We start from the raw sequence: 24,077 nt of genomic DNA on the forward strand, positions 1-24,077 counted from the left end.
TTACGATCCAAATTCTCGTCATTTGTGAAATCTGCAACTGAAGCTCATCGAATGCTCTCAAATAACTATGGAGAGGCCGCTATTAGTGAAAGAACGTGCCGAGGGTGGTTTCAACTCTTCAAGAAAGGTGATTATGACGTCGAAGACCAGCATGGCGGTGGAAGAGAGAGGGGTTTTCGAAGATGGAGAATTGGAGGCATTACTTGATCAAGATTTGTGTCAAACGCAACAAAAGTTGGCAAGATCATAGAGGGTAACGCAACAAGCCATTTCAGAACGCCTGAAAGTCATGGTAAAGATTCAGAAACAAGGAAATTGGGTGCCGTACGAGTTGAAGTCGAGAGATGTTGAACGGCGTTTGTTTGCTTGTGAACAGCTGCTTGCAAGAAGGCAAAAACGGAAGGGATTTCTGCATCGCATTGTGACTGCAGACGAAAAATGGGTTCATCACGATAATCCCAAGCGCAAAAAATCATGGGGATCTCTCCGCCTTGCTTCCACGTAGACGGCCAAACCGAATATTCACTGTTCAAAGGTCATGCTTCAGTATTTGGTGGGACCAGCTTGGCGTAGTGTATTAAGTGTTGTTAAAACCGACTGAAACAATCACAGGCAATTGTTATCGAATACAATTAATGCGTTTGAGACAAGCATTGGAAGACAAACGGCCGCAATACAGCGAGAAACATGATAAAGTGATTTTACAGCAAGACAATGCTCTACCCCATGTTGCGAGAGTCGTCAAGACATACTTGGAAACGTTGAAATGGGAAGTCCTACTCCACCCGAATACTCCAGACGTTGCTTCCTCGGACTATTTCTTGTTTCTATCAATGGCATACTGCCTGGCTGACCATCACTTCCGGTCTTATGAAGAAGTAGAAAACTGGATCGATTCGTGGATCGCGTCAAAAGATGACCAGTTTTTTCAACGCAGGTTTTGTGCGCTGCCCGAAAAATGGAAGAAAGTCATGTCCAGCGATGGACAATACTTAGAATCATAAATGTATAATCAGTTTTTACAATAAAGCCTCGAATTTCGGAAAAGAATGGCAGAAGCAAAGTTGTACGCCTATGTATAAAAATCGTATGATACGTTTTCGAGATTAATGAGGCGTCTCATAGTAAACACTCACTCTGTAGAAGTGTAAATATAGCAACTGTCACTTAATTTTCGATTTAAAATGGATTTCCATCAAGAAAACACCGATTAAATCCAAAATAATCAGAAATTCCCATCGTGCGTATCCTCGAACCTAAAGGTCCCACCCACACACGCGCCCAGCTCGACCGTTCTCCCGTCCCCTCATAAATCAAACTCAAACATGGAAAGTTACCCGTACAGAACCGAACCCAACCGGCGTGGATCTTCTGGGCAGGATCCCCGCGACCAACCTCGAACGCTCTAACATTTACGTTGCGTTGCGAAACACCACCGCGATGATGCGCCTAGGGATTGCACAAAAATCGGTATCAATTAAACGCAATAAAAAGAGCGAAAAATTACCCAATAACCGAGCTAATCGTTCCGTCCTCATCGAACTGGTTCACCTACAAAACTCGCGCGAGTCGCGCTAGTGAGAGTCGACGGTGGTACCAACGTATAGGTACGTTCCTAGGTTGGTACGCTTAGCGGGATTGTAATTTTCCCAATTATTTCTGTGTTCCAAGGACGGGAGGCGGTGATAGGCGACCCATAAAGATGACATCTGAGGAGATGGTCGTATCTTCTTCCCATCACTAAGAATGTTGTTAAAGGGTGTTTTTTTAGAGCTATAGAACTTTAAATTGCAATAAAACAACGATGGATTATTCGATTGACATGAATTTTATTTATCCGCAAGATAATCCTGTGGCATTACATTTCAAATATGATTTCTGGCATATGACCGCCACGGCTGGCTCGGATGTAGTCCGATCTGAACGTTCAATTTTCGATGACTTTTTCCAACATTTGTGGCCGTATATCGGCAATAACACGGCGAATGTTGTCTTCCAAATGGTCAAGGGTTTGTGGCTTATCCGCATAGACTTTACAAAGCCCCATAGAAAGTAGTCTAGAGGTGTTAAATCACAAGATCTTGGAAGCCAATTCACATGTCCAAAACGTGAAATTAGGCGGTCACCAAACGTGTCTTTCAATAAATCGATTGTGGCACGAGCTGTGCGACATGTTGCGCCGTCTTGTTGGAACCACAGCTCCTAGACATCATGGTTGTTCAATTCAGGAATGAAAAAGTTATCAATCATGGCTCCATACCGATCACCATTGACTGTAACGTTCTGGCCATCATCGTTTCTGCAGAAGTACAGAACGATTATTTTCGAAATAAAATTGCACTATTTGCAAGCGTTGTTCAGGAGTGAGTCTATTCATGATGAATTGCCAAACCAAACTGAGAATAAATCACTCGACAGCTGTTAAATCGGTCGCCATCTCGAACAGTAATGCCAACTTAAAGTTATATACCTCGAAAATAAACACCCTATATGTCATTGAAACAGGGCTGTGAAAACCGGACCACGACAAAGATAACCCAGTCAAGCTTTTCTTCATTTCTAAGATCGATGCCTCATTAAATCGCGTTGATCTCGGTCAATTGCGATGACGTCGCTTGACGGTAATGTATGTATGTAGGTGAGTCATTCGACTCGGATTCTGTCAAAGCCGTTCACCGTCAGATCCGATCTCCAGGCTAGCTGTTAAGTTGACCCGAATTCTCGGCGATTTTTATTGTTCGACGAGGGCGGAGATTTATCGCACCGATCAGATCGTCCGATTATTGTTTATTGGGGTCTGTCGTGTACCTGTCGATGTCCCAATACATTAGCGATAGGCGTGCGAACTGTCGGTCGATGCTCCGGCACGATAGAGGCGCTAATTGTAGAAGTTTCCTGCTGATCTGATCGTTTCGGAGGATGGCCAAGCGCGAATGTTGACACCTGGGTGTTGCGTTATTGTCGGGGTATATCTGGGCGAGGATCTGTTGGGTTGCACTCGACCGACAAGAACATAGGATGTATTTTGCAGTTTTACAGACGGAGAGACACTTTGTTCCTGTTGTTTTGGAAATGAAAAATTACAAGAAACGAAATATAAGAAGTTCCAACATGGGTAGTTTATACTATTCCTTCAATTCGACGGGTGATTGACGAATATTTCAGGAGATATAACGGTTTTTGTATCGAGATTCAATTTTTACTGATTTTCTCCAAAATTTCAAAGTCGAATATTTCTTAAACTGTGAGTTCTACGAGAAATCGGTTCGCGGTGTTAGCATTCACTATGCCTAATCAACCGAAATTGGAGCTCACCCGAAAACATTGGGTCAAGGCTTCCTAATTAAATACCCTACTAAAATGAAGAGCACGCCTCTGGATTTTACGTAAAAAAAAATGCATGTAAGATGTTTTATTTCAGAGCTCTATCATCAGTATTAGCGGAAACAAAAGAAGTTGGCCAGAAATGAATACTACTGTTGTTAGTTCCTCAGAAAAAGAGAACGAGAATGGGGTATCAGATTTTGTCTACCTCCTCTGGTTGTAGTTTTATAGCATCGAAAGGACCCCGCACGTTTTATATGGAAAATGGCTTTCCGTGAATTTAGCTGAATTTTTGATATGTTGTAGTTCTTGATAAACTGATCAGAAGCGCCCATAGCCACAAAGCTCAAAAATGGACAGTTTTTGAGATATGGAGCTTTGAAAGTGGATTTTTTGCAATCATCGGGGTTTTTGCTCATCAATCGGGGAGCTCTCATTTCTGGTTGGGATGGAATTTGGATGTTCGGCGGCCAGAACCCGACTGAGAAATGATCTTCCTTGGTTATATTAGGCACCGCCATCGATAATTTTTTATACACTGCTCCACATTGGCTATGAAATGAGATACAAAATCCAAGATCTTGCGATTGCATATTGTTTTTGATTGATCTACTCATTCATTTTGCCAAAGATCATATTATTAGATAGTATTCATTCGTATGTGTGAAGTTCAACAAGTTCATAAAAAAAAATTTTATTCTCAAGAATTCGTGGGTTAATTTCGGAAGGTCCATTCATAGTTAGCTTTCAATACTTTGGAATTCTATATTCTACCCGGATAGTACTATATAGAATCAAAACTGCAGACATTTTCACGGATTCGTTTGTCTGTGAGGTGCTATCATCAATTTCGAGACATTCTGAGGAAAATGTCTTGGCACCCCATTGTCAGATTATCGAGATTTGTGAGAAACAAATCACATATCATATGTAAATGACATCAATAGTGATCACAATTGTTATCCCTGAGGATATATGATTATGATTTTCCCATTTTCCCCCATTACAGCTCGCGGTGCCTGGTTATGAACGTTTGGCTAACATATTTGATATTATTGGACATCAGATATATGAGGATTCAGTTATTATGGTCTCTTTTAAAAAAATCACACAATATGTCGTTTCTCGGTCATGTGAGTTATTCTGGCGTTATCTTGTGGCATGAAAAGATGTATGGAAGGTCTTGGATTTTGTGTCTCATTTCATAGCCAATGTGGAGCAGTGTATAAAAAATTATCGATGGCGGTGCCTAATATAACCAAGGAAGATCATTTCTCAGTCAGGTTCTGGCCGCCGAACATCCAAATTCCATCCCAACCAGAAATGAGAGCTCCCCGATTGATGAGCAAAAACCTCGAAAATTGCAAAAAATCCATTTTCAAAGCTCCATATCTCGAAAACTGTCCATTTTTAAGCTTTGTGACTATGGACACTTCTGATCAGTTTATCAAGAACTACAACATATCAAAAATTCAGCCAAATTCACGGAAAGCCATTTCCCATATAAAACGTGCGGGGTCCTTTGCCCACCCTGTACAGTCAACAGGAATTCGAAACTCAAACAAACCTAGGAAGCAACTCGCAATGGTCAGCCCGATGCTTTCCTGATTTGGCTTCCTGCAGCCGATTTCCGGCAAGAAAAAAGTAGTTGATTCAAAAAGGAAGTTACCGCCGCACCCTGTATATGTCAACTGACCGATATTACACACAAACAAGAATGTGGAAGCAATAATTAAATAATCAAGTCGAAATCAGGAAGGTTGGCATGCATCCACTCTGTCATTATTTCGAAAGTTATCGTATTTCTGCATTACGATAGCATTCTCGATATATCTCCTCTACTTTCACCTTTGTCATCGTTATGAAGGTATTAAAACTCTACGACAGTGGAATTCTGCACGGTGTAGGCGAGATGATGGTCGTTTTAATACACACATTAGTTACCTTCAAACGGCTATTACTCATCTTATAACTTACAAGTATTTAACAACAACTATAATACTGGCATAATGCCATAGAAACGACTATTCAATGTTGTCTACATAAAGAACGGTCGCACCCAACAGAAATAAATATGGAGTTGCTGGATGATATTTGATTTTGTTTCTTAAGGTTAGAGGAACAGAAGATTCCTGAAGGGGTTGGAATTTTTCACGCCCAATTGTTTAGGAATATAGTATTTTGAAATTCGTAACTCCTTCATACAAGTTTAACTTTTTTATAACGGGTGTTTTTTTTCGAGGTATATAACTTTAAGTTGGCATTACTGTTCAAGATGGCGACCGATTCAAGAGTTGTCAAGTGATTTATTCTCAGTTTGGTTTGGCAATTCATCATGAATAGACTCACGCCTGAACAACGCTTGCAAATAGTGCAATTTTATTTCTAAAATAATGCTTCTGTGCGGAATACGTATCGCGCACTACGTCCATTTTATTTTGTTTAGCGATAAAGCGCACTTCTGGTTGAATGACTATGTCAACAAGCAAAACTGCCGCATTTGGAGTGAAGCTTATCCTCAATTGTATGTCGAAACACCGTTTCATCCAGAAAAACTGACTGTTTGGTGCGCTTTATGGGCTGGTGGAATCATTGGTCCGTACTTCTTCAAAAACGATGATGGCCAGAACGTTACAGTCAATGGTGATCGGTATACAGCCATGATTACTAACTTCATCATTCCTGAATTGAACAACCATGATGTCCAGGAGCTGTGGTTCCAACAAGACGGCGCAACATGTCACACAGCTCGTGCCACAATCGATTAATTGAAAGACACGTTTGGTGACCACCTAATTTCACGTTTTGGACCTGTGAATTGGCCTCCAAGATCTTGTGATTTAACACCGCTAGACTACTTTCTGTGGGCCTATGTAAAGTCATTGGTCTATGCGGATAATCCACAAACCCTTGATCATTTGTTAGACAACATTCGCCGTGTTATTGCCGATATACGGCCACAAATGTTGGAAAAAGTCATCGAAAATTGGACGTCCAGATTGGACTACATCCGAGCCAGCCGTGGCGGTCATATGCCAGAAATCATATTTAAAATGTAATGGCACAAGATTATCTTGCGGATAAATAAAATTCATGTCAATCGAATAATCCATCGTTGTTTTATTGCAATTTAAAGTTCTATAGCTCTAAAAAACACGCTTTACAAATCGCGTTCTGAAAAAACCTTCATTAATATTAAATCCCAACACCTGTAGAACAGAAACTTCCCATTGAAAACTCTCCAGTTTCTACGCCAACTCCCAAATAAAGCCATAACGTGAGATGCAAACTCCCGGTTATGTTTCTCTATGGTAATCACCGTTCAGAATCAACAGTCACAAAACGCATGCAATAACATGTTCGTTTATGAACGACGCTTATAAGCTCTACGTCCGCAAACTCGCAGCAGCAGAGCTCGCTTTGATCTTATTTTCATTAAGAGCTTATCGGGGATGTTCCGCTGGAGCCATTTTCCCCATTATTCTCAGAAAACCAGACTTATGAACTTGACATTGCGACGATGATAAAAAAGACGGCGAGATTTCTATACGTGTGCTGTGAGAAAGGCGAACAACATTCGGATTAACCTGTTATTCTAGTTATTCCAATTCTGCATCAAGACTGATTGGACTTTCTCTCTCTCGCGGCAAAACAGCTGTTTCTTCGAGTTGTTTTATCGTAGTAATTGATGTTTAATTTGATGCCTGTAATACGAGATGTTTGTTGAGGGTAAGATGACGGTGGTTAAGGCGAGCGTTATCGTATTACTGTACTGAGGAGGGTTTAGACGCTTTGAACTGTATGTTCTAGAGGGTGTTTTTGTTAAAGCTATAGAACTTTAAATTGCAATAAAACAACGATGGATTATTCGATTGACATGAATTTTATTTATCCGTGAGATAATCTTGTGGCATTACATTTTAAATATGATTTCTGGCATATGACCGCCACGGCTGGCTCGGATGTAGTCCAATCTGGACGTCCAATTTTCGATGACTTTTTCCGACATTTGTGGCCGTATATCGGCAATAACACGGCGAATGTTGTCTTCCAAATGGTCAAGGGTTTGTGGCTTATCCGTATAGAACAATGACTTCACATAGCCCCACAGAAAGTAGTCAAGCGGTGTTAAATCACAAGATCTTGGAGGCCAAAACACAGGTCCAAAACGTGAAATTAGGCGGTCATCAAACGTGTCTTTCAATAAATCGATTGTGGCACGAGCTGTGTGACATGTTGTGCCGTCTTGTTGGAACCACAGCTCCTGGACATCATGGTTGTTCAATTCGGAAATGAAAAAATTTGTAATCATGGCTCTATACCGATCACCATTGACTGTAACGTTCTGGCCATCATCGTTTTTGAAGAAGTACGGACCAATGATTCCACCAGCCCATAAAGCGCACCAAACAGTCAGTTTTTCTGGGTGTAACGGTGTTTCGACATACACTTTAGGATTAGCTTCACTCCAAATGCGGCAGTTTTGTTTGTTGACGTAGCGATTCAACCAGAGGTGCGGTTCATCGCTAAAATGGACGTAGTGCGCGATACGTATTCCGCACAGAACCATTATTTTCGAAATGAATTGCACTATTTGCAAGCGTCGTTCAGGCGTGAGTCTATTCACGATGAATTGCCGAACCAAACTGAGAATAAATCACTTGACAGCTGTCAAATCGGTCTCTATCTTGAACAGTAATGCCAACTTAATGTTATATACCTCGAAAAAAAACACCCATTAGAAGCGTCTATCGTTCTATTTTTAGGAATGGCAAAGTTTTTACTTGTAAGCTGTCTAGATTCAGCTGGGTATTCGAAATGAAACCTGAACCTGAAATGAACCTCTTACTGATGAGCTCTCTACATATGGGTCGTGCAAAAAATAATTTTTTTTATACATTCAGAGCCTGACAAGAAAGAGAAACCAAACTTCAAGATTTTGAACTTGCGTAAAAAAATCAAAATTCTTCAACTTTAGCTGAAAATTCCAAAAAAGTTTTTTTTTCTCATGCACTTTAAAAATATCTGATCGCAAAGCCGTATAATCGCTCGACCATTCTTACGTCACCTCATCGATCCTCTAAAAGATAATCCTCGGTCGAATCCGACGCGTGAAAGTACTCGACTTGGAAGTCGGTTCACGTTATTCGAAACGAAAGAAAAAGTATAGCCTCCGTTTTGAGGAGTCGTGCATTGACATCCCGTTATAGCGAATGCGTCAGATGAAAGTGAGATTAGCTCCCTCAAGGATCAAAATGTATCCACTTTCACAAACGTCCGAGTCAAATCGGATAGAAACCGAAAGTTGACACGGCTACTTCGGACAGTAAATATTTTTAGTTTAGGAAAACGTCCTCAATGCTAAGAGAAGTCTCTGAAGGATTTCTCTGAAGAATGTCTTTGAAGGATAATATCTTCAATGCTAAGAGAAATATCTGAAAGATGTCTCTCAAGAATGTCTCTGAAGAAAAACGTTCTCAATACTAAGAAAAGACTCTGAAGGATGTATCTGAATGATTCGATGGTGAGGAATATCAGTCACAAGGAACAGTTGTATACAATTTATTTATCTGAAGAATATCTCTGAAGGATAACGTCCTCAATGCTAAGAGAAGTCTCTGAAGGATTTCTCTGAAGAATGCCTCTGAAGGATAACATCTTCAATGCTAAGAGAAATATCTGAAAGATGTCTCTGAAGAATGTCTCTGAAGAAAAACGTTCTCAATACTAAGAGAAGACTCTGAAGGATGTCTCTGAAGAATATCTCTGAGGGATAACATCCTCAATGCTAAGAGAAGTCTCTGAAGGATAACGTCCTCAATGCTAAGAAAAGTCTCTGAAGGATTTCTCTGAAGAATGTCTCTGAAGGATAACATCTTCAACGCTACGAGAAATATCTGAAAGATGTCTCTGAAGAATGTCTCTGAAGAAAAACGTTCTCAATACTAAGAGAAGACTCTGAAGGATGTCTCTGAAGAATATCTCTGAAGGATAACATCCTCAATGCTAAGAGAAGACTCTGAAGTATTTCTCTGAAGAATGTCTCTGAAGGATAACATCTTCAATGCTAAGAGAAGTATCTGAAAGATGTCTCTGAAGAATGTATCTGAAGAAAAACGTTCTCAATGCTAAGAGAAGACTCTGAAGGATGTCTCTGAAGAATATCTCTGAGGGATAACGTCCTCAATGCTAAGAGGAGTCTCTGAAAAATGTCCCTGAAGAATAACATATTCAATGCTAAGAGAAGTCTGTGAAAGATGACTCTGAAGAATGTGTCTGAAATAAAACGTCCTCTATGCTAAGAGAAGTCTCTGAAGGATGTCTCTGAAGGATATTTCCTTGCCCTTTCCTTCTCCAGCCACAATCGCGAAGAAAATTTTCTGCTGTAACTTTTTGACAGAAGCCACCGGAACCAAAGTAGATCATCAGAAAAATCTGCTCATCCAAACATAGTGAATAAAATGAAGAAACCAGAAGGATCAATTGATACCAACATCTACAAACTGAACAGAATTTGAGTGTTTGTGAGGCCATCAACAGTTCAAAGCACTCTTTGAAACAGAGAAAAAAGCACCCCTATCTCCGCTGGGCACCTTTGAAGATAGAATATTATCTGACACCTTAACGACTTCATTTTCTTAGTTATTATCACAAATTTATCAACCCCAAAAAGAACTCAGGGCAAAATGACTAATCTCAATTTTGTGGGGGAACCAATGGACGAATCTCATTGGACCCAATCTATAACCATAACCAGCTAAAAGGTCGTCTTCTAAACTAAGATCTAAACTCAAAAAAAACTTGGAGGTTCGACTCCGTCCTCCAGGTCCACCACCACCTGGGGGACCGTCGGAACGGTCGTCCACTCGGTCGGAATACGAAACGCAATCGGTAATGGGTGCCCCCAGGTGTGATAAACGCGAGACGGTAGGAGGGTAACCTAAAACCGTATGCATTGGTGATTCTTGCAGTTTCATCGCGAGAGAGCGCCTCCGCAAGACCAGCTAAAAGCTAGTTTTACACGCGAAACCGAACTTCTTGTACGGCGATCATGGCCGCCTTAAGGCCAGTGTTGGCGTTCGTTCTTGTGGGCCTTCTGTCTGGTGAGTACAGCCTTTTTTTTTCGTGGCCTTAGGGGTTGTGAGAAGTTCGGATGATTAGGGGTAGGAGCAATACGGGATAACACTGGATATCGTACGAGATTTAAAAAAAATTGTTCTTGAATTTTGAGAATATTTGTGAAAGTTTTTAGGTTCATTGTTTCGGGAAGTGAAAACTTCTGAAGAAAAGATCTTATTTCACCCAAAGAGTAATATTCTCTTTCTTCCCCATAGGTTAACATTTTTAAGATCAATCAACAAATATTCAAAATTCAATAACTCACAAACTGTTAAACCTTCTGGTAACTTTCCTCTAAATTAATGTCCATGAAATATTAATCATATTCTAAGACTACTAAGATGAATTCAAAATGAAAACCATTTCAAGTAGGTAGAATTTTCCATTAAAAAGCTTTCGTAGATTCAATTGAATTTCAAACATCAAAAAAGGTTACAACTTCAAGCTGAATAATTTTCTTGAAATTTTACCAAAATTCACTCGATTAGTTTTCATATATTTCGAAGAAATTCAAGTTCGAAACATTTTAACTAAAAAAGGAAGCGTTTAATAAAACCAAAGAATCTCATCCCATTGAATAACATCACCCCAAAAAAAAAATGGGAATGATTTACGTCAGTATAATAATCAATATCTCCATATAAACACAACGTTTTTAATACCTGGGAAATAATAAATCTTGATAATTTATTGTCCCATTCAATTCAATTCAAACATAAATAAATCTTCTTAATTGGGTTCGTGCAACTTGAACATATAAGGAATATGCGGAAAATTATTAAATAGATATACAATATCGACCCTTCTGTTGAACATGAAATCATTTTGTGTTTATATCGCCTAATATGAAATTATACCTCTGGTACTTTCATTTGGTTGGGACTTTTCAAGGACAATCATCAGATTGAGTTCTAAAATCTATAAGAGGTAATCGATATTCTCGTTTGACATTTTCTGGAACTGCGGTAACGTCTCGAACAAAGAACCATTCAATCTTCACACAATAATTTATTATTTCCTTTTTTTTCCGATACAAAGAATTAATTATGATAACTATTACGGAGATAGTAAGAATCCAAGATTGCTGATTTCGAATTCCGGAGTAATTTTCAAAAATCCATAACTGCGAAAACTGTAGGGTTTTTCAAAGAAACGTTTTACTTTGATATTAAAAAAAAGTATATTTTGAGATACTTAAGACTTTATCTTATCTTATCACGTGGTCTCGAATTATTATCATTTAAATGCATTATTTAAGCATGTTTCTTTCTATTTTCAATAATGGCGTAGTTTTTACTTGTCAAATGTTGAAAAATGAAAGCTTCAAAAATGACAGAGTAGTAAACATAGATAGAGGGAGCAAATGTAATTTTCAGTAAGCAAATTTTGTCCCCAACATGAACTATCAAATTTAACATGAAGCGCGCGGAAAGGAAAACATATCAGTGATACGATATTCCACTCAATTCGCGAGTTTCTCCACAAAGAACGCACCTCTTATGTCCCATAGTGAATCAACGTTTTATATTAACTCAAAATTAATTGAAATAAATACCTAAATATATCAGAACTTCAGAAAACAAACTTAAAGCGAGCCAAATGACGTAAAACAACAGATGACAACGAGAGAGCAAAAGTTGCCAAACCTTGGATTTCAGTTGGTAGATACAGAAAATAATAAATATTCTGCTTATTATAAATTCAACAATTAGGAAAAATATCCAAATATTCAAATTTGCATATTCAATCGGGAATCACTCAAATAAATATATTTCATTCAATATAATATACATTCATAACGATATAGTAAAATTGTGGATTTGAAAATCAATCACAATCCGACAATGTAATCTAACCATGTTGGGGACTTGTGAAAATTACGTATACTCCCTCTATCCATGTATATTACTCTTACTCTATGAAGTCTGGGCCTATAATTCGAACAAAAGAAGATAACTCGAAAACAAAACAATATGAAGAAATGTAGTTAACGGCAAATAAGTTTCTCAAAAAAAAAGAACCGCAATGTGCTTACTATTTTCTATCTATCTATTTCTTAGTATTGAAACGTTGTGGTATCGCCAATTATGACCACTCTGTACACATTTCAAAACGTGGAACGTGAAAATTCTGATTTTTCCACGATCCATCAAAAAAACTCAAGCGAAAGTAATCAAATAATCGTAAAATATAAGAGGATTTCACTTATCCAAGTTCCAGCTCGAACTTTCCCTAGCTACGGGTCTGTGGTGAAAATTTTCCGCTGTAAACAAAGGACAATCAAGTTTCGCGATTCCTCTTTCTTTTCCCGTGATTCTCTCCCTCGAGAAAAATCGCTTTTCGCGAAAGGCTCGCCTGTTTACCCGAGGACTAGACACAAATATCATGTTGACTCTCGGGAGGATTGGGAAAAAAAAATTGGACGAAAAAAAAAAAAACCGGGTAAATAATCAGGCAGCCTCAGATTATTCATTGTTGATTTTAACCGTGGGTTCGTTTCCCGGACAGGACTTTTATATCGGGGAAAAATTTAATATTCCCCGTTGTCGCGGAAACTGATATTTGATGACGAACATTATTGGAAATGAGGAATGTTCTGGGAATTGGAATGGTTCTTTCATATTGTGCTCTGTCGCGATACTCATTCTGGGATGGAAAAAAAATTGAGGGTTGGTCGGTGATGAAAATATTGATCGAAAAAAAAACAGCAAAGGAATGAGAATAATATCTCTCTTAAATTTTTAAAATTCCTCCATGGGAATTTTGTACATCTTCATGATTCGATCACGTAGATCACGAAGATGCATCCATTTGTATGATAATAAGTCCATTATTTCAGAGATTATAGGTGATTAACTAAAATTTTCGATAATTATCTCGAAGCTGCCATTTCTCCTGGACGCAAGATACAGACTGGAATTCTCATTATGTTGTAGATCAGAGCTCAATCTTCAAAAAATTTTTTCATTCGATGGGTCTAGGACCAATATTTTTAGGAGTTATAACGATTCTTGTAAAGAGATTCAATTTTTACCGATTTTTCTCAAAATTCCGAGTTCAAATTTCCTCAAACTGTTAGTTCTACGGAAAAGCGGTGAGCCGTGTTGGAACCTATGATCCCTAATTATTAGAATTTTCGACTCAACCAAAAATTTTTTGTCAAATTTTCCATTCCTTAGGAAATTTGAAAAAATTCAAATGTCCTTCATGAGAATTTTGTACCCCTTTATCTTATTGATTTAACTACTCTCTTGACGTCAGAACGTTCCCTGTTGGATAACCCTTTATGAATTGCCTAGAAATGAGTGAATCTGTAGAATTTGTAATAATAATATTACTGATCACTCACGTTCATTGAGAAAACAGCATTTTTTCCTTCATATTATCAATAAGAGGTTTTTCACATAAATTGATGATTTTCATTCATAGAACGACTTACAGACTTCAATTACTAGTGGTGGCTACAGTTAATGAAGAACACAATGGTAATTAAACATTCCAAATTCAAATTCAACCATCCATATCAGTGGGAATAACCGAATGTACATACCTGAAAAGAAAAAAAATCATTAGAAATGCAGATGACGAATTGATAAATTTATAATAAAAACGTGTGCAAAATCTAAAAAGATGGAAACTATAGCGAAAAATACTATACAGGGTGTTTTCTTCAACGTTGAATTTCAAAATGACCTTATTCAGTATACTGAATACAACAATAGAAAAATATTGGCCCTATAGGGCCAATATTTATTCAGTATACTCAATACAACAACACAAAAATATTGGCCCTATAGGGCCAATATTTTTCTATTGTTGTATTGAGGCAATAAACTAATTTTCACTCAAATACAATTATAATTCAAAAAGTTACGCAGAAACAAAGAATTCACAAAACACTTCGAAATTAATGAATTTCTTTGAATGAGATTTTCAAAATGAAAACGCAGGTAGGTACTGACTTTTTGATAATCATAGAGAACTCTACTGAGTGTTCAAATTGAGATGACTTATTCGAACGTATGTAGGTATCGGCTTATTCCAAATGACACACACTATATTGTATGTATATTCTCAAGTGGAAGAAAATTCCAGAGATAATAAAATATATGACGTGTCATTTGAAATATGCCCCTTAATAACGTTTGATCAATGTAACGTTTCTACCTAACACCCATTAATACCCGCTGATTTTTCAGTTCTTAGGGCAAAAGAGAAAGTTCCTCAAAGTTGGAACGTATTGGGTAGTTTCCAAGAGTCAAGACTTCCATTTCAATTCAATTTCATTCTGAAAAAAGAACAAGAAATTGTCCGTTGACAAATTTGAGAAACCGAAACCCATAGATAATCAGAATCTCAAGAAGATTAAGACAAGAAAAAAACATGTTCCATCACTTTAGAGAGTATTTCAAAGCTAAGCATCTTAACACTTCACTTAATACACATTTTTCCTCAACAATTCGACTCTATCCGTCAAGATAGTTACTTTCAAGGATGAAACAAGTACTTCAATGTTCCTATAAGCTTTCAATACCTTTGGTCTAAGAAGATTCATCTTGGCTCTCGAGAAAGGCTTCAACCAATGCAATCACTTCATGAATCATCTCATTTTGAAGCCACAGTGACATAGTAGAGTTCTCAATATTTATCAAAAATCAGTAATAACCTCCATTCTTCTAGGATTCACTCAGGAAATCCCATTGAAATAAATGTATTCATTTCAAAGCTAGTCAACCAACCTCTAGCTGGGCCGCAGCTAGCAGCGAAGGGCATTAATCCATTCACTGATTCATTTTAATAAATTGAATAAGGTTTTTTTCAAAGAACCTTCAATTTATGAAAAATCGAAATATCTCAAAAATGGTAGGTTTTAAGCATATGAAACTTCCAGCAAACTTATGTTCATTCAATCCATGCAATCTAAAAATTCAATAAAAACAGGTTGTTCCGAAATAAAAAAAAAATGTTTGGTCATTTACACTTTTTTGGTACACCCTGTCTATTTCCAAACAATCCTGTGTATTGAGAATGTAACTCTAATGGAGCCTAATGAAACTTTTTCGAAAAACATAAGAAGACTTAAGCGATTCACCGTGATATCGCGTCGAATCAATTGTGGAACACCCTGTATATATATTTTTTTGGGCAACTTCTCCAGCTGATGAAGCGTAACGATCTGGGGCGTGAATGCATCGGCTGACAAATCCGGTATCGGTCCCGAGGGCCCGATCTACGCTGTCGCTAATGAAAAGGGTTCCGTAGTGGTCTCTCCGGAATTTATGGCGTATGCGGAAATCAATGCGACACTCTGCGAGTAGCTTCCGGTCTGTCGTCAAGGTTGAAACCCTAACCCTTCATGGCCCGAGGGGTTTTAAGATGCTGGTGTTACGTCAAGGGATGGAAATCGGAGAAGATTTGGACACCGTGAGATTTTTTGGGATGAGTTGAAATCGAGGTTCTAATGTCAGGAGCCAAGGCCTTGATCTCGAGAATGCCCTAATATGTGATGATTCAGACATAATATTATGTATTCCCTTCCTACTCTTCTCAGTATCAACATTGTTACAGTTCTACAAGTGTTTTACGACCGTTAGGTCCAAAAATGAGGTAGTTTGCCTAATTTCTACCTAACACCCATTAATACCCGCTGATTTTTCAGTTCTTAGGGCAAAAGAGAAAGTTCCTCAAAGTTGGAACGTATTGGGTAGTTTACAAGAGTCAAGACTTCCATTTCAATTCAATTTCATTCTGAAAAAAGATCAAGAAATTGTCCGTAGACAAATTTGAGAAACCGAAACCCATAGATAATCAGAATCTCAAGAAGATTAAGACAAGAAAAAAAAACATGTTCCATCACTTTAGAGAGTATTTCAAAGCTAAACATCTTAACACTTCACTTAATACACATTTTTCCTCAACAATTCGACTCTATTCGTCAAGATAGTTACTTTCAAGGATGAAACAAGTACTTCAATGTTCCTATAAGCTTTCAATACCTTTGGTCTAAGAAGATTCATCTTGGCTCTCGAGAAAGGCTTCAACCAATGCAATCACTTCTTCATTAGAGCAAAATTTCCTTCAATGGAGCATTCTTTTGAGGTCTACTAGAAGCCAGTAAATACTGGAGGCCACATCTGAAGTATAAGCTGGTTGGTCAAGCAATTGAAATGCAATTTGACCATGGTTCTCATCGATTGGTGAAAGAGAATCTTTTTTTGCATTTGAGAAGGTTTTTCTCAATTTCTGCTCTCAATCGAACCAATAACGTTAGTTAATATTTAAGGTTGATGGTTTCACCTTTATCAAGATAGTCAATACACAATATCCCATACACGACGCAAAATACAAATGCCACAACCTTGCCAATTAATGTTTGAGATTTTGGTCACTTTGGACAACCCAGTTGACATTTTTTTTGGCTCAGGAGTGTAAGGATGAGTCCGGTTTCTTCCATTTGAACAGCTCCAAACAGCTTTCGAAATCGACACTGAGTTGTTGCTATTGATCATTTCGAGCAAAGCTTCCTCACGAACGAATGTTCACACAAAATAGTGAATATACTGCCTTTTGACAACTTCAACTTCACCACTATCTCACTCAACATCCCTTAAAAACATTTCGTGTTTTTTTTAAGGGTTTTCTGAAGCAACTGCCGAATTCTATCCACCAGAGATCGTTGGTGGATCTTCGACCACGTTCAAACGTTGTTGTCGAAGAAGCAGTGTTTGAATAAAGCTTATCAAGTCATTTCTTTGCTTACACAGTGACATATTCTATCAGAAACAGTGTTTAAGCCTAGAGGAAAAACATTTGTTACGTATTACACAACATATGGTCACCAGATGACCAGAAGTTGATAATATCAAGAGATAATTCTAAAAGTCTGTTATGGGATATAAAAAGAAAAAGAGCACTCATAAATCCTGTTCAACCAAAAAAGATATGTGAGCAGTGGAAACCTGCGTTGTGAAACACGATCTAAAGCGTTGCAGAATCGTTTTTATTCATGTTCCTATGAAAGAGAACAATATGTTGGATGAACAGATAATTCGACATGCACATTCTATTTGCGTCTCAAGTAGGCTGCAATCATTCATATACATACTAGCGCCTAACCCAGCTCAGGCCAGGTCTCCCATCTCGATCTCCTGTCCTTGCAGCATCCCAACGTTCGCGGGAGCCAACAAATCCTTCCCAAATCCTTACAAATATCCCCCCGTTCTTTGCCCACCCTCTCGGGGGTTGCTCGATCGAAGGACCGCAGCTTCCGCAACTTTTCTTCATCTCGCTAATGACTCTTCTTTTGTTGGACGGCATCTCCAGCGTGTAGAACCACCGGATGTGAAAGCGAAGTGTCGAACGCCTACCGATTGTGTGTGCCCGAGACCAGTAATCAGCGGAATTGGGAGAGATTTTTCAGCGCTTCCCCTCCCCCTCAGCGACGGAAGTTCCCCCTCCTTATCCCCTCTCTCCCCTCGATTTCCGGCAATTAGACGAATTGGTATAAGTGGCCTGGTTGAGAGAAAGTCGATGTTTCCTCCTCATTTTACCGTTTTTCTTTGCGGTCGAGGAGGTTTGTTTGTCTTCCTTTGGGGTTGGAGGCTTCTGGGGATTGCTCTAACTGCACTTGAAAGTTCGTAGGAAGCTGCCTAGTGGGTCTTTCTGGATTTCGGTACAGTCACGACAATAAGCCATTGCTCGAACTATCCTGTATGTAAAGGGTGTTTTTTTTTCGAGGTATATAACTTTAAGTTGGCATTACTGTTCATGATTTGACAGCTGTCAAGTGATTTATTCTCAGTTTGGTTTGGCAATTCATCATGAATAGACTCACGCCTGAACAACGATTGCAAATAGTGCAATTTTATTTCGAAAATAATGGTTCTGTACGGAATACTTCTGGTTGAATGGCTACGTCAACAAACAAAACTGCCGCATTTGGAGTGAAGCTAATCCTCAAGTGTATGTTGAAACACCGTTACATCCAGAAAAACTGACTGTTTGGTGCGCTTTATGTGCTGGTGGAATCATTGGTCCGTACTTCTTCAAAAACGATGATGGCCAGAACGTTACAGTCAATGGTGATCGGTATAGAGCCATGATTACTAACTTTTTCATTCCTGAATTGAACAACCATGATGTCCAGGAGCTGTGGTTCCAATAAGACGGCGCAACATGTCACACAGCTCGTGCCACAATCGATTTATTGAAAGACACGTTTGGTGACCGCCTAATTTCACGTTTTGGACCTGTGGAAGACAACATTCGCCGTGTTATTGCCGATATACGGCCACAAATGTTGTATAAAGTAATCGAAAATTGGACGTCCAGATTGGACTACAACCGAGCCAGCCGTGGCGGTCATATGTCAGAAATCATATTCAAAATGTAATGCCACAAGATTATCTTGCGGATAAATAAAATTCATGTCAATGGAATAATCCATCGTTGTTTTATTGCAATTTAAAGTCCTATAGCTCAAAAAAAAAACACCCTTTAGAAGAAAATTTGTTATTTCTTGATGAGGTAATCACAATTGGCCACCGAGATCTTGTGATTTGACAGCTATAGACTTTTTTTTGGGTCACGTGAAAGATAAGGTCTATGCCAATTCCAATACCTTAAAGATGGAATTCGTGAAGTTATCGAGAACATACAGTTACAATAATTTAAACATGCATTGATTTCTCTCGAAATAAACCCGTTTTTTTCCAATATCAAAATGAAATAATACAGACTAAAATGAATCTCAAAGCAGGCATATTCCCCAAACCGGACGACTGTAAGACTCGAAAATAGAGCTCAGAAATCATGAAGTCTAAAATCCCTAATGGACGAAGGTAGGTAATTGAATAATTCATCCCATCCCCGTTATGGAGCTGAAGAACGAATGTTCTTGTTTCATTCCCTAATTGAAGTCCCGAACAGAAACTGAACCCATTAATGTAATGCATCTGCGTCTATATATATATTGAAGGGGATACCTATAAAACGTTACGGTCGAGCTTGCATTCATTCATTCTTGCCTACTTACTCACCGACCAGAATTGTTGGAATTATTATAATCGTTCCTGCAATTTTTTTAACGACCAGTTCGGTTCAACAGCTGACAATTCAAGGTAGGTATCTGGACCGCGATGAGATGGTTGCGGTTCACCGTGCAGATCACGGTGTGATGCTGTGAAGGAAACGCTTTTACGCAATCTGTTTTCGATTTTTTTTTTCAAGTATTGTTGAAGGCTCGTGACCTCAAGTCTAGATCGAAGGTTGAAACTATCAGGAAATACTTGAGGAGTCGTGAGATAAGAAATGGATATGAAAGTATCGTGATAGGGAAATGGATATTCTAGTTTCTTATCGAGAACGAAAATCAGGCTTTTACCGACCTGCTTATTTAACAATCTCTCTGAAAGAACCAAGGGTTTTCCAATAAGAAGTTTCATGTTGATTTCGAAAAAAAAACTATTATATTTTGAGAGAAATTAATAGATGTTCATCTTATTGTAAAGATAAAAGTATGTCGGCTAAATGGCCGAATGAAGCACCATATCCTAACATGAAATCTTCCACTACCAAGTTTGACAAATTTGGGAATTGTGATGATGTACTATAATTCCCATATTAGGTTGATTGCCGGAGTACGAAGATACACTTATTGTAGGCAATTATTCATTGATCGAGCTATTCTCACAGTACCGTGCATATATATAATGGAAGTATTGATGTTCACTAAGTCTAATTTGAATAATTTTAGGGAGAATAATGATTACCATGATTATTGCACGAGATATGGAAATGAGCTCTCTATACCCTCTCATAAGTTGACAGTTTGTGAAAATGACCTTTCATTGGAATATATCTTATTCAGATGCTATGAGGAAAAAATCGAACTCTAACACCCTGTATCAGCAAACTATCTACGAATTCATCTCAAAATGAACAAGAAACTTCCCTCCTCATCTACAGAGATTACTTCCTTACCTCCACCACCAAAATCCCAATCTACCAACTCCGCCATATACGATATAGATCTGGAAGTTGGGCGAAACGACAAGTTTCACAATCTGGGATCGTCCCATTTTCGAGATAATCGGTCCTTGGTTAATTGGACGTATCGGGGAAGCTGCAAACAATTATGACGTCCCGGCTCGAGCTTTCGAAAGCTGCGGTTAGCTGGTTTGGTGCATTCTTACCGACAAAGGGGGCTCTGATTACGGAACCCGGCTGAATTGGAAATTGAGCCTGTCGTTAGCTAGGCTAGAAGTTCGGGGACGCCCCACAGTTGTCTATCCCGTAATTTTGTTTGTTGTGTTCGAGGAGTGGGTTGATGATGCGATGTTTGTGTTCATTTTGGTATGGGATGTAGAAGGTTTTCAATAGGAATTATACTCAGAGTAATAAACATAGATAAAGGGAGCATATGTCGTTTTCAGTAAGCAAATTTCGTCCCAAACATGAATTTTCAAATTTAACATGAAGCGCGCGGATATTAAAACATATCAGTGATACGATATTTCACTCAATTCGCGAGTTTCTCCACAAAGAACGCACTTCTTATGTCCCATAGTGAATCAACGTTTCATATCAACTCAAAATATATTTAAATAAATACCTAAATATATCAGAAATTCAGAAAACAAACTTCAAGCGCGCCAAACGACGTGAAACAACCGATGACACTAGGAGAGCAAGAGTTGTCAAACCTTGGATTTCAGCAGGTAGATACAGAAATTAATAAATATTCTGCTTATTATAAATTCGACAATTACGAAAAATATCGGATTCCAAATATTCAAATTTGCATATTTAATCGGGAATCACTCCAATGAATATATTTCATTCAATATACATTTATAATGATATAGTAAAATTGTGGATTTGAAAATAAATCACAATCCGACAACGTAATCTAATCTAATACTTCCTCTAAAGATGTTTATTACTCTATGGAAGAAAGCAAAGCTCTAACGGTACGCTCACACTAAATCCGTTGAATGGATATCACTTCCTAGCCATGATTTATGATTGATATGATGGCCGGAATTGGAAGTTATTCATTTGGATGAAGTTCATATTCAATAAGACAGCGCTACGTGCGCTACAAGCAACAAGCGATTAAATATGCAAATCTGAATATTTGGAATCCGATATTCTTCCTATTTGTCGAATTTATAATAAGCAGAATATTCATTATTTTCTGTATCTACCTGCTGAAATCCAAGGTTTGGCAACTTTTGCTCTCCTAGTGTCATCGGTTATTTCACGTCGTTTGGCGCGCTTGAAGTTTGTTCTTCGAATTTCTGATATATTTAGGTATTTATTTCAATCTACTTTGAGTTAATATGAAACGTTGATTCACTACGGAACATAAGAACTGCGTTCTTTGTGGAAAAACTCGCGAATTGAGTGAAATATCGTATCACTGATGTTTCCATTTCCGCGCTTTTCATGTCAAATTTGACTCTTCATATTGGGGACAAAATTTGCCTACTGAAAATGACATATGCTCCCTCTATCTACATCCAAATGTACTAAATACACATGTCACCAGTTTCTGGATCGCTTCAGCGATAACCTCAGCAGTTACGACGAGTTTTTGTCGTTTTTTCTCTTCAACCGGGGACTCAAAACTCGAAACTGTCGAAGTAAAACTTAATAACGACACGGATGTTCCCAAAACTTTCATATTGTACAAGAAGTTTCTTGCTGAGGCCTGGCAGAGTAAGAGAGAGATCACGTCGGCCTTATCGCAGTTCCGTTGTTATTTTCGGCCTTCGCCGTAGTAACTTTTCGCATTGTCCTCTTATTCCTGCAGGCCCGCAGGAAATTCGATAACAAGGTGAAAAACCGTCGGATAGGCGTACGACCTCAGGACGTATCTCTCACGCGACATAAGCAGGCTGTTGGACTGGGAATTCTGTTGTACTATTTTCTGAACTGATTTTCATGGTTCTCATACGAATACTGAGTTAGAAAGACTGTAAATTTGACAGCAGGGTTAATACTTTTTCCATCTTACGTAATTTTCCAATTAATCCAGAAAAAATCTAAAAAATTTTGTAGGAATTCAAATTGCAGGGTTAGGACAATTGAAATCAGGCCAACAATTAAGACTAAGCCAATGATTCGTCAATATACAGGGTGTCTCGAAACTATGGTGCCAAACTGAAACGGAAGATTCGCGTTAAAAATAAATCAGGCTTTCCTAATATTCCTTTTATGATTCCTAAAATTTTTCAAATTAATTTTGAAACAATGTTTCATAGATGCTTTATTTCGAAGAAAATCAAATTTTCAGTTGGCACCAGTGGTGTACGAGAAGGACTTAATGGTCCCTTGTCTCCAATATTTTTTACGCCACTGGTGAAATCAGAATGATAATGCCTTTTTCAGGTTTCCCATTTAATTTTGAGTTAAAAATGGGCCTAACCGTTTTCAAGATAATTGCGCTTTTGCAAAAATACAAACAGCGGAAGAACAAGTTTGGGTCATAGCTTCGTAATTAAAAATCCTGCTTAAAAGACGAGCACGCCACTGGATTCTACATAGAAGCAGCTCTAAATTGTTTTAATTTCGGAGTAACTCTAAAACAAAAGAAGGTGTCCAAAAATGAATACTACTTTTGTTAGTTTCTCAGGAAAAGGGTACGAGAATGGGGTACCAGATCTCCTCTGATTAAAAAGTTGTAGTACTCAAACATCGAAATTTGCCCACCCTGTATACAAATAAATCATCTTCATTCTAATGAATTAACTTACCTTGATGAAGTCTTGATAAATAGGCGAAACGTTGTCTTAGTCCAAATTGATCGCCTGATTTCTGTGGTCTTAATTCTGTGATTTGAACGTCATCATGTCCACTCAAAGACTTGAAAGCACCAAATCCGTCTAAAAAATTCAAATAATATACCGAATGAATTCGAAATTGAGGAAATCAGCACATAGGAGATTATTAGAAAAACCCTAATTTTTCATGTTCAAGTTCGTGCTGATAGCGTCATCAGAAACTCAAAAGATTCATGAATAATATCGAGAAAAAAATTAGGAAAGCGCTGACTTGAGCTCTCGTTCATTCATACACCAATCTCACCTTCGGAGAAAAAATATGTACCTAAATTCAGTTATGTGGTCTTCAAGGGTGCAATTGACAAGCGCTCAAAAGCTCCTGGCTTTACACGAGTTTTTTTCAATTTTTGTTTCAATATTCATCTCAAATATATTGAGACTCTGATGACGGTTTGATGTTGTTATTCTTTTGATACACATAAAATTTCAATTAGGTCAGATCTATAGTCACTAAAATTTTGTTTTTTACATATTTTTCTTCAATCGGTTATTTCAGAAACTCAAAATCTCAACTCGATCGACTTTGTGATCACGGATATATTCAGTGATTTTCTTCAATATTTTTCTATGGTTCTGGTTTTAGCAATTTACGTGCAATTCTACAAAGGCCTATTAATTATCATTTTACAAGCAAATATAAATTCTCATCTTGATCGATTCTGAGATTTTCGAATTAACAAAAAAACATAATTTTGAACGGCCGTTTTTACGGAACCCATTATCGAATTTTGATCATTCATGAACTCAATAGTGGCATTCAAAATCCGAACCTATCCTGCAAATTTCAAG

The 24,077-nt window shown here is 38.1% G+C and overlaps 2 protein-coding genes across 3 annotated transcripts in view; one reads left to right on the forward strand and one right to left on the reverse strand.

The window, feature by feature from the left end:
• The window catches only part of LOC123680790 (complexin), a 330,085-nt gene that overhangs the window by 305,167 nt on the left and 841 nt on the right, over positions 1-24,077 (reverse strand). The window contains exon 2 of the mRNA XM_045618869.1: positions 23,202-23,330. The gene's annotated coding sequence lies outside the window, so the exon portion shown is untranslated. The remainder of the gene's footprint in view (positions 1-23,201; positions 23,331-24,077) is intronic.
• The window catches only part of LOC123680787 (protein Skeletor, isoforms B/C), a 35,514-nt gene continuing 21,693 nt past the window's right edge, over positions 10,257-24,077 (forward strand). Inside the window, exon 1 of one of the 2 annotated variants that reach the window (XM_045618866.1) lies at positions 10,257-10,427. In XM_045618866.1, coding sequence (XP_045474822.1) covers positions 10,376-10,427 — 52 coding nt within the window. In that variant the 5' untranslated portion in view covers positions 10,257-10,375. The remainder of the gene's footprint in view (positions 10,428-24,077) is intronic. The other variant, XM_045618865.1, reaches the window with a different exon arrangement.

This window comes from Harmonia axyridis, chromosome 5 (assembly GCF_914767665.1).
Source record: "Harmonia axyridis chromosome 5, icHarAxyr1.1, whole genome shotgun sequence".
Taxonomy (NCBI): domain Eukaryota; kingdom Metazoa; phylum Arthropoda; class Insecta; order Coleoptera; family Coccinellidae; genus Harmonia; species Harmonia axyridis.